Source organism: Solanum stenotomum, chromosome 11, assembly GCF_019186545.1.
Source record: "Solanum stenotomum isolate F172 chromosome 11, ASM1918654v1, whole genome shotgun sequence".
Lineage (NCBI taxonomy): Eukaryota > Viridiplantae > Streptophyta > Magnoliopsida > Solanales > Solanaceae > Solanum > Solanum stenotomum.
This window is the reverse complement of record NC_064292.1, coordinates 9,398,212-9,416,850: the sequence shown is the minus strand read 5'-3', so window position 1 is coordinate 9,416,850 and position 18,639 is coordinate 9,398,212. Positions and strand designations below refer to the sequence as shown.

The 18,639-nt window shown below is 37.5% G+C and overlaps 2 protein-coding genes across 2 annotated transcripts in view; one reads left to right on the top strand and one right to left on the bottom strand.

Annotated features, from left to right (window-relative positions):
• The window catches only part of LOC125843977 (uncharacterized), a 621,631-nt gene that overhangs the window by 30,305 nt on the left and 572,687 nt on the right, over window positions 1-18,639 (top strand). The gene's annotated exons all lie outside the window — the stretch shown is intronic.
• LOC125843961 (uncharacterized) overlaps window positions 1-18,639 on the bottom strand; it is a 28,233-nt gene that overhangs the window by 4,138 nt on the left and 5,456 nt on the right. The window contains exons 4-10 of the mRNA XM_049523165.1: window positions 17,604-17,756; window positions 17,228-17,472; window positions 17,076-17,145; window positions 10,682-10,888; window positions 2,307-2,539; window positions 1,053-1,131; window positions 840-977 (exon numbers count right to left, since the gene is read on the bottom strand). Coding sequence (XP_049379122.1) covers window positions 840-977; window positions 1,053-1,131; window positions 2,307-2,539; window positions 10,682-10,888; window positions 17,076-17,145; window positions 17,228-17,472; window positions 17,604-17,756 — 1,125 coding nt within the window. The remainder of the gene's footprint in view (window positions 1-839; window positions 978-1,052; window positions 1,132-2,306; window positions 2,540-10,681; window positions 10,889-17,075; window positions 17,146-17,227; window positions 17,473-17,603; window positions 17,757-18,639) is intronic.

The following is an 18,639-nucleotide window of genomic DNA, read 5'->3' as shown; positions in this document are numbered from 1 at the left end:
TATCACATCTTCCCCTCTTCCCTAAAACCTACTTTAATGATGGCTCTCTTCTTAGGGATTTTTATTTCTTTGCCAAACAAACAAGTTCTGCAGTTTCCAGATTATTTTTTTCCCCAACACCACCCAGATTTTAAGTCTCCTAATCTGTGTTCTCCTATCAGTTCTTTGCTTCTAATCTGATGTTAAACTCTAAGACTCTTTGGATTTTTACTTGGAAATATTGATTTCAATAATTCGGTTTAAGCGAAGCAGAAAGATTATAAGACAGTGGGTTAGAGCCATTAGAGAAGCAACAAACGAGAGACTACTGCATAACCTGTAGAATATGATACAAGGAAATTTGCTCCTAGTTTTTATAATAAAATTAAAGCCGGTTTAATATGGTGTAAGTTATACGCTGATCTACTACAGCAGATGTTTTTCCTTAAAAACTCCTCGAAACAAGAGTCAGATAAGATGGACGACTTCAGCAATAAGGAAAAATTCATTGAAGGGTAAAAGGACATCTAACTTCCATAGGCTCCACACCGGCGGTCTCCCGGATACTAGGAACCAGATACATGGGATAAGGCATACAAAAAATATCTATCTTCAAATATATTTTATACTCTGAAATTAATACGCACTATCAAGCAGGTTTTTTACATAAACTTGCTACAACCCCTAGTTCCATGCCAGCCTACACCCGAGGGAAGATCCACGAATACGCAAGACCGGGAAAAGGGCTAGAAACAAATTGGTGATTTTACACCCTCTTGCAATCACACATTCTCTGATCAACAACAACATACCCAGGTAAAAAATTACTCTCAGGCAAACAACCATGAATCAAAACATACCTTTGTAGAGTCCGAAAGCACCGCATAGGCCTCTCCTATCATTTTAAAGAGCCTGTCAGCATCTTTGTGAACTTCTTCTGCTATCTCTTTCCACAGTCCATCATCTGCATTGTCATTTCTAGCCAGTGAATGCCCAGCCTAGATCAACAAAACAATGTTCAGATAAAGTCCCCATAAAGTACTGTAATAAAATAGCAAAGGACTTCAAAGAACCTTATCAGGGTGATGCTTGAGTGCAGCTTTTCTATAGGCCTTCCTAATTTCAGATGCACCAACAGATGGATCAACTCCCCTGTCGTTGTTGCATCAATTGTTAGAAAAGCAATTGCATAGTATATAATCATACACCTGTATGAGTTCTTAGTCACAAAGGGATATCTTCTACACAGTTTAAAAAAGAAAGAAAAAACGTTTGACAGACCAACTTAATATATATACACCAAAAGGGATGTAGATTTTCCAGCTTCTGGTATACCTCTAGTATACGGGAGCTTTTTTCAATATTAATAAAAGAATCTACCTCATCAAAAAATGTATACCATACCAAAACTACCTTTAATATCATGTATTTTTAATTATCATAGCATGTCATTAAAGGTAAAATGGGAATGTGAAAATTAAAGAGTTGCCAAAAATAAAAAGGTGTTTTAAACTTTTTGGAATGGACCAAAAAAAGAGTTTCGTATAAAATGGAATGGAGCAAATACATGTAATCAACTCAAGCACTGCCTCATACTTTATTACTGAAGGACCCAAACAGACAACTTTTCGATTATGTCATAAATCATACAGGATTGACAACCAATATGTTGATGATTGCTCAAAGTAGATGTTATCCTGTCTGGACAACTACCCTGTTAGAATAGCATATACAATTCCACTTAGAATAGGAATAGTATATAGAATCCTACTTGGTAAAGGATTGTATCATAGGAAGAGAACTACAAGAAATTTGCAGAAAAATAGGAAGATAAGACAGACAACTACATATTTGCAACACACCATACCACCATACCCAGTATAATCCCACAAGTGGCATCTGAGGAGGGTGGTGGTGGGTATGCAACCTTACCCCTACCTTGTGAAGGTAGAGACTAGAGAGGAAACAACAAACTTAACATTGATACTAAATTATGTTCTCAAGCAGTCCACTAAATGTTCCAATGAATGAACACTCAAAAATAATACTCCCTCTGTCCCAATTAATGTGTCATACTTTCCTTTTTAGTCTATCCCAAAAAAACTGTCAATACTTCCTTATTTAGAAAAAAACTAACTTTAAACTTCTCATTTTAACCTTAATGAGATGATTTATAACCGCACAAATGTCTATGGTTTGCTTTGGAACATAAGTTTCAAAAGTTTTTTTCCTTAAACTTTGTACCTAGTCAAACACTACCACATAAATTGGGATGGAGGGAATATTAGTTCTGGAAATCAATAACTTGACTGAATTAAGAAACTTACAATATGAGGTAAAAATTCAAGGGGATTTCCTTTCTGTCTTCTTCCTCCATGGCTGAAAGCTTTTGTTGTGTTTGCCGAATCTCATTTAGGGAACTCACTTTGTTATGTGATCCAGATCCACCTACTTTATTTTCCATATGCCTTGTCAGAAGGGATACAAGTCGCTGAAGATCTGAAGCTGCTTGTCCATAATCTCTGATCATCTCAAAAAGAGAAGCTCGTCTTGAGAGTGCCTGCAGTAATTTGTGTTGACATTTAACTGAAGATATACTGTACCATAAGATCAGGTAATACTAACTCAGCAAAATTGCTATGGGCACTTCTTAACTAGAAAAAAGCTGCCAAACTAAAAAAATTCAATGTACTAGATCACAGAAATAATTGAGTGTAGTCATGCAACATTCATGGGTAATATTTAGAACTACATGAAGAACTATTGTGATTACCAGCCAGTTCATACGAGAGAAACAATAAAAGTACATCCTTGAACCAGTAACTTACTCAGCAAAGAACTTCATGAAGCATATGGGGAAACAATTCCTATTCAAGTCATCTTACGGCTATATTCTTCGTAGTAATGTACAAACCGGAAAAACAGAGGGAGAAAAGAGATCATCTGATACAAGTCCTAGAGAAGTACTTCACAAATAATTTATATTTAAAGCCTACGATTATGAAATTTTATAATTTGATCTTGTAATTGATAAATCATCAAATGTAAAAATTTAACACACATAGTAAACAATAATAACAAACAAATAATTTCTAACAAAAAGTAACATACTGCTGACCTACTAAACTGTTGGATGAGAAGAGGGGGGAGTAAAACACAAAAAAAATGGTGGAATCTAGTTCCATCTTGCATATGGTGATCATTTTGGAAGGAAAGAAACAATAGGTGCTTTAAGAATATTACTAACCCAATGCAGAAAGTTAAAGAAAACTGCATTAATACTCTATTTTTTTGGTGTAAAGAGGAGGGTATATATGAAGTAGATCAGGTAGTAGATTTCCTAGGCTCTTTGTAATCATGACTACTTGGCCTTTGAATTTTATTTTTTACTTTTGTTTGGTTGCCAGCATACCCTCATTGCTGATGAACACAACTTTACCATTCTCAAAAAAAAAAAAAAACTCTCTCTTACTTACAAAAATAGCTTATTAGACCAACTCCAACCCATTTCTATTTTACTCTCTATATTCTATATTTGGAGAGAAATAGAGAATAGGGTCTCCAACCACAACTCCAAAAAACCTTCTATTCTCTACTTATAGAGAGGTGAATAGTAATTCTCTAAATTTAGAGAACTACTATTCATCCTCTCTATTTCACTTTTTGATTATTTTAATACTATTTATATTATTCACCTCTCTATAAGTAGAGAATGAATAGTAGTTCTCCAAATTTAGAAAATTGCTATTCTCCTTTCTATAAGTAAGAATAAGCTAAGACCCATCCAACCATCTTCATCCCCAGAATCATCCTCCATTTTCTCCTCAACTTCCTCACATGTTTCTTGACCCATTTAATTTTTTCTTTAACTAAATCAATCATTTACTCATTACCATCATTATACATGACCGGAAGCACTGTTGAAAGACTTCACAGTTCACACAACCTTTGTATTAGATTTTATCCGACGATCATTAAACCTTAACTCTTTTGTCTACTACATCTTGTGCATATGACAGTTTAAGGCCAACAACGACTGAAATGGATATGATAATCTTTCTCTTTTCGTGTAGAGAAGAAGGCCATCATAGGATTGACACAAGGACTGATACTAGGATTAGGATTTGGTTTAGTATTAGGGTTAGATTTGTTTGAAATTTGTTTGGGGAGAAGAGGTAAATGAGAAAGAGAAGGATTTTTGGGGTTGGAGTACCATCTAAAATTAAGAGAATCGATTTGGGGATTTTTGGGTGGGTATTATGTATTTGGGTGGGTTTTTAAATTAATTTGGGTGGATCTTTTAATTTTGGGTAGGAAATTTAACAAATATTAGATCGACGGTTAAGATTGAGACACATGTATCACCGTTAGTGTAAAGGGTATATATGCTCCAAAATTTGGACGGTAAGGATACTGGTGTCCTAAAAGTATAATGAGGGGTATACACATACCATTTACGAAAGTTCGGGGGTCTTTTTCCCTATATTATATAACATTTGTAATAACATATTATAAATCATATAAGACCATTAATAAGGCTCTAATATTCGTAATTATTTTCTAAAGTAATATATTTATTATATTAATTTATAATTTTTATTGATGAGGTTTCGTAAAAAAAACATTTGAGATATAAGTTAGTTTTATTAGTTAGTTTTATTATTATTTATCATTGTTTTAAAAAAATAAGCATCACAATTATGAAAAGTGCACGTGTTAAACGAGATTAAATCAAAAACATTTAAAAATATATTAATGAAAAGTATACTACGTCCTTCGGGATGGCTTAGTTGGTTTGGAGGGTAGTCATCCACACGGATGACCCGGGATCGATCCCCCCTCAATGCCTTCTGTGTCTAGTCTGTCGCATAGGATTTGCCTAGTGCGGTGTACATCCCCTGTGTGGTTTGCCGGCTATTACACAGTGCACACAAAGTGCTCACCACAGAGTGCTCACCCGAAGGGCAGAGGCAGTGACAGAGGTTGTAGCGGTTGCGGATTATCCTAGGTTCCAAAAAAAAAAAAAAGTATACTACATTTATCCCAAATTAACTTTTTTTAATATAGTTTTTTTTTAATTTTCATCACTTTAAATATGTAATTTAAAATTATAATTATTTTTTCACTATGAAGAATGCATAAAATTCAAAATAGAGAATGGGTTGGAGATGCCCCTATTAAAGTGTGATCTTAATGCACCAATTCAAGATACTTCAAAAGCTCCAACTGCAATGACAAAAATGGTGGTAGATGAAAATTTCCGACTTGAACAATTTTTAGCTATACAGAAAAACAATTAAGAACAAAAATGGTCATTATGAACTCCGTAATGCATTAATAGAGCATTTATGGGAGCAGCATAATAATCTTAAAAGTTGAGTGTTTATATAATATTTACAAGGTGCAAAAGCAACTTGACAAGATCCCCTGGGAAGGCAACAGTAAGCACAAGTTCCACCTTGTGAACTGGGCCAAAGTCACTATGCCAAAGCAATATGTAGGATTAGGGATTAAAGACTTGGCCTTACATGGAAAGTGTATGATTTTGAAGTGACACTAGAGATACAATCAGGAGGTAGTTGGACTAAGGAGGTAACCCTAGCAAAATATGGTGGTGCTCTAATCAAGACAGAAACTCTAATGGCACAAGAGTTGGAAAGGTATAAGGAAGCTATGAGAGGTCTTCTTTAGCAATGCTTCTCTAAAGGTGGGAAAAGGGAACATATCTAGTTCGAAAGATACTTGACAAGGGAGCACTCTCGTAATGGAAATTTTCAAATTGCATCCAATCCAGTCCCCTTTTTTCCAAGTGTATTTACCCCCAAATAAATCTATATCTAATAAACCCATGTCTTCAATGAAGTCAGAATTCTGTCATTGATCTATTTATTCTGATGCCATCTCTTTTTTCTATTGGATACCTGACTGTATTGAAATCCCCACACAAAACCCAAGGCCCAAAAAACAGCCCCCTGCAGCACCTAGCTCCCACCAGGTTTCATCCCTCTCCACTCTATCATTTGGTGCATAAACTCCCGTTAAATGTCATTTGAAGTCTTGGTCTTTTCGAGACGGAGAACATGAAACAGGGTATGCCCCAACACTACTCAGTTCCCCTTCCCAGAATCTCTTGTCCCATATGATCACTACTCCCCCCCCCCCCCCCCCCCCCCCCCCCCCCCCCCCCCCCCCCCCTTGTTCCACTAGCCTCCAATTGTACATAGTCTGTCCATCTACTGCCCCATACCTCCTTTACTATGTTGGAAATATCCCCCTCTAGTTTTGTCTCTTGTAAGCAAACAACATCAGCTTTCCAGTTTAACAGCATGTTCCTTATCAAACCTCTCCTCCTTTCACAGTTTAGCCCCCTCACATTCCATGAAACTATGTTTAACTTCATTGATCTTTGATAGCCAAAAATCCCCCTTTGCTTCTTGTGCCATAACTCATGAAATAGGTGTCCAGTTCTAGACTCTTCAGCTCATTCAGCCCTTTTCATTTCTGAACTTTTTGCTCATTCTGGATGACTTTATTTTCTAGCTTGTTACTGTCGATTTTTTGAAATAATTCTGCCGCCTTCTCCTCACTGCCTTTGAAATCAACCCCGAACTCTCTACTCAGGCGAATAATGTGTTGTTGTATCCAGACCGGCGCGGTTAGCTGAGCGTTGTTCTCTTCTGGAATTGAATACCCAGAGGGGTTACCTCTTCTTCTATAATATTGTAGTCTTCCCCTTGAGCTCCTTGGTTGAGCTCGACTTCTCTTGCCATACAACACACCTCCATATCTTTTACACTGGTAGTTACTCCTTGATCTTCACTTATCTGCAAAATTTCTTTCCCTTCAATTGATTTCCTCCGCTGACATTTTGTCGAGAGTACCAGCTTTGGTAAATGCTTGTACTTCGATGTTAACTAAGTCTAGGGATTGGGCTGGGTCATTATAAATTTGGGCCTTTTTTGAAATTAAAGGGTCTAGAAAAGGGCCCAATTTATTTTTCCTTCTAGAGTGGCCCATTAGGTCATTACTTTTGCCCTTGCCTTTTAAATCTCTGCCACGTGCGCCCCCCCACTCAAAATAAACCCTTCCTTCGAGGTTCCCACGTGCCCATCCTTAATCTATGCTGACATAAGCTCAAAATAGGGATGTCTCCCTTCAGTACCTGCTAGGTAATGACCTTGATTTTCTTTTTCCATCTCCCCCTTTCTGACGGTGACCGGAATCTCGCACCACACCGGAATGGTGTATACGAAACCCCTCTCCACCACTTTTATTCTAGCCCAGTGAAGATGGTTCTTAAGGGAAGTCTCCTCCTCCGTCTCGATGAAGCCGCCGCACTGGTCTCCAATCTTCTTGAACATCTCCTTCAACCACAAACACAATGGAGCCACACAATGGAAGGCTCAGACCTCTAATCCCGACCCAGTCCCTGTTGAGTGTTGAGCTCTTGGAAAGTTGGGAAGCCCGTGAAAATAGATCTGGTCACTGGTTCCAGCCTGTATTTTGTGGTGCTTATGGAAAGAAAGGAACAAAAGATGTTCTGATGCCATTTCAACTCCCGTCCCTTCTTTTAAGGCTAGATGTTTAGTTCGTCTTTTTAGTTGGGTTACCCTCTCTTCTGTAATTACTGTTAATTCATTCTTAGAATTTATCAGCTCCATAGATCTCTGTAGATAGCTGTTTTTGTCATATTGGGAGCTGATATTTTCTTTCTGATGCTTTTGTTAATGACATCCTTCTTATTTCTTCCAAAAAGAAAATACAGAAAGCAGAGCACCCTCTCAAGGAGAGGGACTTAGAATTTGTCCCTGAAAGTGGAACTTCAGCAGTTGGCTAGGGCTGAAGAAACATCTTGGAAGTAAAAGTCAAGATGCTTGTGGCTAAAGGAGGGCAACAAAAACACTAAATATTTCCAAAGGATTGCTAACTAACTAGCACAGGGGGTATAATTCTATTGATAAACTCAAGGTGGGAGATGATTTAGATGAAATAATTGAAGACAGGGATCAAATTAAGGAGGAGATACTTGGCTACTACCAAAAACATTACTCCGAGAATGAAGTATGGAGGCCTGAACCTAACTTTGATGACCTTGGTAATATTTCATGGGAGGAGAAAGTTTTGGCTAAAAAGAATGTTTGAGGAAAAAGAGGTGTTGTCTGTAATCATGTCTTGTGCACCAGATAAAAGCCCTGGACAGATAGCTTCATCATGGCTTTTTTCCAAAAGTCACGAGGTTATATCAATCAAAGAGGTGATAGGAGCTCTTAATCACTTTCACCAAAATTGTCACATGGTGAGATCGTGCAATGTTACTTCATTGTTCTTATTCCAAAGAAAAATGGAGCGGTGCAATTGAGAGACTACAGGCTTATAGGTCCCATCAGCAGTGTAAACACAATTTAAGCAAAGATACTAGCAGAAAGGCTCAAGAAAGTTTTTGGCAAGTTAGTCTCTCGACATCAGAATGCATTCATCAAGAATAGAAAAATGACTGATGCAGCCTTAATTGCAAATGAATCCCTAGATTGGAGACTGAAAAGTGGTCTTTCTGGTATCTTATTCAAGCTGGATGTGAAGAAAGCTTTTGACCATATCAACTAGTTTTATCTCATTTCTGTGTTGATGAAAATGAGTTTTCGGAATAGATGAATAAGGTGGATAAAGTTCAGTATTACCATAATTAAATACTGAGGTTTAGTAAATAGTAGTCCAGTTAGTTTCTCCTCTCCATAAAAGGGTAATAGGCAGGGGGGTCTGTTATCTCCCTTCCTCTTCATTTTAGCAATGGAAGGTGTCACAAAAAATACTTGACAAAGCTAGCCAGCTGCTACGGACTCAAGGTTTTAAGGTAGGCACATCATTAGGAGGTAGTGTCTCATTTGCTATATGCAGATGATACATTGATTTTTTGTGAAGCAGATAGGTCACAAGTGCTATACCTCAACCTTACCTTGCTTAGCTTTGCAGCCATCTCAGCGCTGCATAGTAGTATCCTAAATAATGTCACTTGCTCAGGGAATACTATACCTAACAACTGGCAGGTATCATGGGTTGTAATATTGACACATCCCCTACTACATATTTTGTAGGCTAAATTCAAGTCAGCAGATGTATCGAATGGGACCATTGAGAAACCCGAAAAGGAGGCTGGCTCCTTGGCAACTGCAGTATCTTTCAATAGGGACTGGTTGGCATTGATTAACAGTATGTTGGACAACATTCCAACCTACATCATGTATATATTTCCAACGCCCAGGAAGGTGCTAAGCCAGCTTGATAAAATTAGAAGATCCTTTCTGTGGAAGGGAAACAGTCAGAATCATAATTTCCACTTAGCCAAATGGGCCAAAGTCATTCAAACTAAGCTTAAAGGTGGTCTGGGGATCAAGGATCTTGCAAAACATAACAAAATTATGTTTGATGAAATGGCCCTAGAGGTATAGCTCAGAGGAACTGGAAACCGTTGTGCACTAAAACTCCTAGCTCTTTAATTGGGGTGGGACCCTGCAAGCAAATTAGCAAACTTTGGGATGAGGCTCTCTCAAAGAATCTGATTCAAATTTGGTAATGGAGCTCATCCTTCTTGATTGATCAATGGTTTGACAATTCTACATTGTAGGAAGACTATCCTAACCTATTCCACCATTGCTGACAATAGACTGGCAGCACCTGGACATCTAATTTGAGAAGGAATGTTCATGATTGGGAATTACCGGATCTCCTAGATTTACTGTGCAGACTTGGTAATTTCATCCCTGAAGAAGAAGCAGTTGACAGACTACTTTGGGGTGATTCAAGAGAAGGTTTATATACTGTAAAAGCAGGTTACAGTCAATGATCAGATCATTGAGTTTTGGCCCTGGAAACTTATCTGGAAGACGAATCTTCCAACAAAGATCATTTGTTTCACCTGGACAGTTCTAAATGAGTCATGTTTAACCCAAGATAACCTTAGCAAGGAAGTATTCAGTTTGTGAACAGGTGCTACATGTTCTCAAGCAATTTAGAAAGTATTAGTCACCTCTTCCTCACTGTTCAGTTGCTAAGTACTTGTGGAATATTTCTACTCTCTTTTTGGACTCAATTGGGTTATGCCTTTTAGATTCAAAGATGCCTATAAAACTTAGTGTCATGGAGAGTTGATAGGATCATCAAGAAAATCTGGATCAAGATCTCTGCAAGTATTTTTTTGGTGTGTTACTGTGTTTGGAGTGAGGAACTACAGATGTTTTGATGGAAATTCAACTCCAACACATTCCCTAAGTGTCTTCTTAATTTATTTTGTTGGAACAATCTTGCTATTGTAAGTAGTTATGTACAGCTCTTGGGACTTTGTTAGTTCTTTCACTTCAGCTCTTGGGACTTTGTACAGAAGCTAACTTTATTTTTGTGCTCCCATATGTAATTTCAGTATCTTCTTGATGCATCTTTATTGAACAACTTACTTCATTAAAAAAAAGGCAGAAAGCATATCAATGATTTTGAACAGTATAAGCTTTCAACTCTTATGCAATAAATAAACTACCAGAGGAAACCATTTCTCTTTTTTTCCTGAGCAGTTGAGGGAGTTTATGTTGGAAACAAAAGAAGGGTAGTTGAAAGGTTTTCCCTTCAAGGCAAGATTCCCAGAAAATGCAGTATGCCCAAGAGAGAAATTGCATTCAATAGATGCACCAAAAAGAGCATTTTAGAACCATACCTTCGCATAATTCCCATCAAGGGCAATTGCCAGGCTGCAATCTGCAATGGCATCTGAAATTTGACCCATACCTCGGTATGCAGCAGCACGATTGCAGAAACAGATTGCTGTGAAAGGTCGTGACTCAAAATTACATGATACTGCAGCTGTATAGTGCTCAACAGCTTCTGCATGCTTTCCTGATTGAAATGATGCATTTCCAGCTGCCTGCATAGTAAAGGGCGAATATTCTTGAAATGGAAAGCAAAATGTTCTTCTCATTATTTAACATTACTTTTTCCTCAGGGTGGCACCACAAAATTTTGCATTACTTGCTCTGAGATATGCCAGGAATCAGAAAAATGCAATGAAGATGAACAGTCAAACAAAGGTAGGAAAACATTTAACCTTAATGGATGAACAAACAAGTTAGAGGCCATACGGAAGCAAACAAGAGTCTGAAGCAACTATACACAAGAGTCATAGTCGGCTCAATTTGTATGTCTTTAATCAACAAAATTAGTAAGATGCCAAGATGAGGCCTCACAATACTTCTAGGATAGGTAATAGCACATATTGCAGCCATTGACTAGTTCTGCATGCTACATTACAAGATCACACTTGACCGAAGAAACTCAGCTGACTGTGTTCCTTAGGGTAGAACCTAGAAAAAACGAGTCATAACACCCTACTTGAATCTAGAGGATATCACTGCTTGCAGGACACCAAATGACACCATTACAATCATAATGGAGCTACTTTACAATTTCATAGTAGACACAGACCATAAGGAATAAGTAATTCAAAGTAGATATAGACTGGTTTGTTTGTTTTTTGATGATGGTAACTGTATATTCACACCAAAAGCCCCATCAGGTGAAAACTGATGGGGTGGGATTTACAAACCCGGGGGTATCATCAAGACCAACAACTAGACATGAAACTTTACAATTGTCCTATGAAATCGACTAAACTATCTATCTCCCCCACTATATCCTGTTTACACCAAAAATACAAAAGACTAAGGCTCCTCATCTTGATATTCCGAGAACTGCTGGCTATTCCATCATGACCTCTTTCATTTCTTTCTCTCCATAATGTCCACCAAATGCATGCTGGAACGCTCTTCCACCAGTCTTCTTGTGACCCTCTTCTCCCCACTCCTTCCCAATTTTTCAGCAAATCAAAGGAGGTTCTGGGCATCACCCAATTTATGCCTAGTATACATGTTAGAACATGAACAGGTTTATACAATCCTATTAGAATAGGAACATGTTTATACAATTCTACTAGAATAGGAATAGGTTTATGCAATCCTATTTAGAATAGGAATAGGAATACAAATAGAAATAGGAATAGTAAATAGTATCCTACTAGGTAAAGGATTGTATTCTAGTGTCTATAAATAGGTCTCAATAATTTATTTTCCTATATTTCTCACATGGTATCAGAGCCTCTACGATCTTGGTAAACAATCAAAGAGCTTCCGCTACTGGCAGGCGGCTATTACCCATGTATGTCACCCATCTGGCCAACAATTATGTTAGCAAAACTTGTAGCACCGTGTCATCTTTCCGGTGACTACTTTTTCATATTTAATTTGTGTAGCACCGTGCCATCTTTCCAATGACTACTTTTTCATAATTAATTTGTGTAGCACCGTGCCATCATTCTGGTGACTTACTTTTTCATAATTAATTTGTGTAGCACCGTGCCATCATTCCGGTGACTACTTTCTTATATCTGATTTGTGTAGCACTGTGCCATCATTCCGGTGACTACTTTTTTAATATCCTATATGTGTAGCACCGTGCGATCTTTCCGATGATGACTTTTTTCATATTTAATTTGTGTAGCACTGTGTCATCCTTCCGGTGACTACCTTTTTTTGCGTATCTGACTTACGTAGCACCATGCATCTCTCCGAACTACTTTTCATATTTAATTTGCATAGTACCATGGATTTTTTCGAACTACTTTCTCAAATCTGAGTTGCATAGCACCATGTGTCTTTTCGGTGACTCCTCAAATTTGATTTGCATAGTTCCATTCATCTTTCCGGTGACTCCTCAAATCTGATTTGCGTAGGGTTGTGCCATCATTCCGACCCTACCCATATAATTTCTCCTTTTCAGTAGGATCGTGCCATCATTCCAACCCTACCCATATTATTTCCCTTTTTTAATATGGTCGTGCCATCAATCCGACCTTTCCTATATAATTTCTATTTTCTAGTTGGGTCGTGCCATCATTCCTACCCTACCCATATAATTTTATTTCTTAGATTGTGACCACTTTCAGCCAACAAATCTATACTCCGGTGTATGAGCATATTCCGACCAATTTTTCGGTGACTTTCTTGTTTAATATCGACTCATCTATTGATTCCAACACTGTTGATATACTTCATACTAGATTTTGAGCACTTTGTTGCTCAAGGGGAGTTTAGTAGCCATGTATGTCGATTATGCGAGTCACTCTATGGCCTGAAACACTCTTTGCAAGTTTGGTTTGGGAAGTTCAACATTGTAATTTTATCACTCTATGTTTTATCGGTATTATGCATCAAATTCAGTATTTCACGAGAAGACAAGCACATTGAGATTGATTGTCAATTTTGTGAAGTTGACTAATCAACTTGTAGATATCTCACCAAGCCCCTCATCGGTCCTCGTATTAATTACATTTGTAACAAGCTAGGTACATGAAATGTATGCACTAGCTTGAGGGGGAGTGTTAGAACATGAACAGATTTATACAATCTTATTACAATAGGAATAGGTTTATACAAAATCCTATTAGAATAGGAATAGGTTTATACAAAATCCTATTAGAATAGGAATAGGTTTATACAATCGTATTTAGAATAGGAATAGGAATATAGATAGAAATAGGAATAGTAAATAGTATCCTACTTGGTAAAGGATTGTATTCTAGTGTCTATAAATAGGTCTCAATGTAATAATGTAGACACAGCAACAAAATTCAATAATTTCTTTTCCTATATTTCTCACAATACAAAAAAACATGTTCCACAGATTTGCAGTTGTTCGGCAGTGCAAGAACAAGTGACTATTATCTCTGCCTCTTTCTCACATATAAAACACCTTGAGCAACTCTGTACACCTCTTCTCTGTAGTACTTTGTGGGTTAAACAGGCTCTCCTGATCACCAGTCAGATGAAGCATGAAACTTTGAGAGGGATTTTAACCTTCCAGACCAGTTTCCATGGCCAGATAGCTTTTCATTGTGCGACTGTAATTCAGTCTCCAGTAGCATGATTTCACCGTAAAGGACCCCTTGTTGTGCAATTTCCAGACTGGCATATCAGGACCTGCATTTACTCCTAGGAAAAAATTTAGGACCTGCAGCAATTCAGCCATTTTGTTTATCTCCCAGTCATTTAAGGCCCTTCTAAAAATCAAGTTCCACCCTTGAGGACTCCACACTTGTGCCACTTTGTCCATCTGTTGCAAGCTCAAAATATACATATCTGGGAAGGTAGTCTTCAGGTTTTCTTCCCCAATCCACAATTCGTTCCAGAAATTAAGTCTTTTCCCCATTACCAATTTTTTACTTCAGATTATTACTAAAGCAGAGCCACAGTCTTCTAATTGTTTTCCACACAGAACACCCAAATGTACCAGTCACCTCCTCAGTCATCCAGCTATTCAGGAGCCCATATTTCTGTGAAATGAATCTCCTCCAAAGTGCCATATCTTCACAACAAAATCTCCACAACCATTTCTTCAGTAAACTTCCGTTATGTGCACGTAACTTCTTTATGCCTAGTCCACCCTGCTCTTTGCTCAGGGTCACCTTATCCCATTTGACTAGATTGTACCCCTTCTTCTCTTTATTGCCCTGCCATAGAAATACTCTTCTTGCCTTGTTGATTTTTTTCTCTATGCTGACTGGTAGAGGGAACAGACTCATCATATAAGTAGGTTGGTCATCCATGACTGATTTTATAAGAGTTAGTCTGCCGCCCAAAGACAGCTATTGACTTTTCCATTTTGCTAGTTTCCTCTCACTTCTTTACAGAATCTCATTCCACACTTCCAGCTCCTTATTCTTTGCTCCGAGAGGCATACCTAGGTATTTAGTAGGTAGGGAAGCCACTTGACACCCTAGGTTCGCTGCTAGGATCTGCATATTAGGCACTTGGTTGACTGGGTAGAGACAACTTTTTTGCCAGTTAATATGGAGCCCTGAAACGCCTTCAAAAATGGTTAGGCTAGCTCTCAAATGCCTTATTTGTGTAACTTCAGCTTCACAAAAAACTAGGGAGTCATCTGCATAAAGTAGATGAGATATCTCCATAGCATTACCCATATTTCTGTTAGCACAGAAACCTCTAATCCATCCATTCTCCCTTGCTCTCCTGATCATGAAGTTCAGGCCCTCCATTGCTAGGATGAACAGAAAAGGTGACATGGGGTCACCTTGTTTGAGCCCTCTCTGTGATTGGAAAAAGCTTTCTGGACTGCCATTGATTATGAGCGAAAATTTCACAGTGGAGATACAAAAATTGATCCAGTTAATCCATTTGTTGCCAAACCCCATATCTCTCAATACTTTGAGAAGGAAAACCCAATTTACGTGGTCGTAAGCCTTCTCAATGTCAAGCTTGCATAGCACTCCTGGTACATTTTGCTTCACCTTTGAGTCTACCAACTCATTTGCCAGAAGTGTTGCCCTTCAGGAAGACCATTTGGTGTTCATCAACCAGAGTCCCCATAACCTTCTTCATTCTCTCAGTAATGAGCTTGGCTATAATTTTGTAGACTCCACCAATTAGACTTATTGGTCTGAAGTATTTCAACTCTTCTGCTCCCTGCTTCTAAGGAATAAGTGCTAAAAACGTATCATTGAATGACTTCTCAAAAAACTCATTTTGATGAAAATTTTGTATTGTCTTCATTAGGTCCTCTTTCAAGGTCCCCCAACATTCCTTGAAGAAACACATTGTAAAGTCATCTGGACCCAATTTACAAGAACGAGGATAACCTTATAGGCTTACTCAGTATACAGTTTTGTTGCATCTATTTTTTTCTTCTTTTCTGAAAGGGTACAATGGTTACTAACTGCAGTAGTTTTCTCGTACTAGGAGCTTACCAAAAAAGCAAGGCAACAAATAAATTTATTTTCCAAGAGTCAGTTAAGGGACTAAACTTCAAAAATAGAAAAAATACCATGCTGCTTAAATCTCATATTGCACAAGAATAGCTAGTAACACCTTTCTCCAAAAAGAAAAAAAAACTAACAGCAAACACGAAATCATTGCAAGGAAATTCAGGATTAAACAAAGGATGACCAACCAAAAACACTTCAAGAAGCTTGAAAAAAGAGTAATGATAACAAGGACAATATTTAGTAGGACTTTGGATATGAATTGGTTAATACTTAAAAGAAGTAGTAGTAGTTGGAAGTTGAAGTTGGGTTTGGACATGAAAACACAATTGAAGTCTTCTGAGTGAGAGCTTGAAAAAGTCCTAACAGCTGTTCTTCAAACATCAAATTCCATATCAGATTTGAAGTTGAAATAATGGGTCAATCTCATAACAAACACTTATTTGAAATAATTTCCAAGCATTTAAACAAAACGGACAAATCCCTTAATATAATAAACTAAAGATGAATTCAAGTCATTCTCTCACAACCAGCCATCCATAAATGACCACTTGTAAAACATACAATTTTAAAGGCTTCAAATTAAACATCTGCCATGGTGAGTATTCTTACACTTCAATGTGTAAGAAACCATATGTGTGTGTGTGTGTGTGTACATTAGCCTGAATGGGTCAGTTGAGACACGGCCACCGAATCCCAACTCAACTACCCAAGATTTGAGTGGAGACCAAATTGGCCCAAGCTGATCTAATTGGCCCTGTAAAAGGGTGCTAGCTAAGGCAGTGAGCCTCGTATGCTGTTACTTCACATACCATAACTCGGGCTCCCCCAAATGGTGCAACTTAGTATTGTTACAGCAGTCTAGCAAACTTAAGGTCCTACAGATTCAAAGGTACAACCTTAAATAAAATTTCCGCCTTTGCTCGATACCTTCTATCACTCTCATTTATCACGACTTCTAACTAGCTAATTCAGCTAGAGACCATAATTGTTTTTTTCTCTTCAGTAGTTCAGTCATTGCTATTTCATTTTCCTTTCAGATTTCATCCCAGAAGATTTTCAAAAGTATTAACAGGTAAATAATTTTGCTAGTTCCATTGAAAATAATGACCTATAGTTCAAATCTAGGTGCTACATTTAGTTAATAAAAAATAAATGTATATATTTTTTTCTATGATGGAATATATAAATACAAGTATGAAACCTAGGAATAAGATAAATATAACAAGTGATAGCTGCTTGTTTAAAAGGGGAAAGATCATAAAGCACAAAGTGCACTCACCTTAAAGCACAAGAGCTCACGTATTGTTACAGCAAGAGGAACAACAGCTTCTAAATTCTTGAGTCCACTACTGCAAATTCAAATTTTATGACTGTAAGCTAATACCTAATGTAAAAAGAGGATAAAGATATATTCCACAATATAGAAGCCACCTTTCCATTAGACACATCGATTTCTCTTGGTTCTTCAGAAAATTATCAGCCTCTTCAAGCTTCCCGAGAAAAAAGTATGACTTCACTATTTTAGAAATACACCAGAGCCCAGAGGAAGCACTTCTCTCTGTGATCGCACTATCTAACTCTGATGACTGGTAACTGAAATTATATGGCGGAGCATTTGACTTAGCCAATTCAAGTGTCTTCTCACATAACTGAATCACCTCTTCATACCTCCGCAGCTGTTCATTAAACTCAACAAAATTAATTTATTTTAAGAAATTCAAAAGATTTCAGGAACACATGGCGCAATGTAACAAATTTTAAGCAGCCAAAATTCAATTTTACAGTCTCATAGTTCAATGACACAAACCATAAGAAGAGCATCTGCTTTCAATTCGAGTAGTTTCTCCGAATAGGTGCTTATTGTCAAAGCCTCACAGACCACACCCAAGGCCAACTCTGCATCACTTTGCCTTCGTCTTTGCAATAGTTCCACACACTGCTTCATGCATTCTGATATCCTCTGAGGGCATTGGAAAAGACCAATTAGCTTTCAACTTTTCATTTTATTAAGATAAGCTCATTTTGTTTGTTGAGCATTCACAAGTTTCTTAAGCATTATTATCCAGGAAGCTGAACAAAGAAAATCAAAATTAAAGCTTCAACTAGAATGGCAAGACCAGAATCTAAGTAAAATAACCTATTCTTTCCACATATTTCTATTTTTCTTTTCTTAGCGAAATAATAGCTATGGTATACAAACAGGAGTGTCATATATAAGAAGTTAATCTAGCAACAGATACCTAAATGCACCCTCTCTACTTGTGTTCATCTTGTCCCTATTCTCTCTTCTTTTATTCAATTTTGGGGCCTCTAAATTACCTTGCATTTTATAGGGATTACATAAGCAAGTTGTTCATGGAACATGCTTGAGATGCTCAAAATTTCTATGGCTAAAAATTCCAGATAATATCTTTCAACTTTACATGCCTTTGTTCAGTTCATCTCTGACTTCGGCATATACATTGATCCGAGCATGAAGAAAAAGGAAACAATTGTTCCAGAAATTGGGCTGCCTTTTCGACCTTTAATGTTTGAATCTGTCCTAAAGAACTTCACTCCGGATGTTGCAAATAGCTTGACAGGCAGACCTAGGTATGTTACTGACAGCATATACGCTAAATCTTGTTTATCACTTGACTATTCCTTGGTGCTCTGGGCAATGTCAAAGACTTCCCCTTTTTTGTCAACTGGATCTCGTCTTTTCTTGCTATAGCAATATGCATTATATTTTGCAATGCACTAGTATCATAGTTTCTTAGGTGTCACGGTTAATATTTTTTGAAAGGCATCATTTTGACAGATTCCCGTCATTGTCAATCACCAACTTTTGTAGCTATACATGC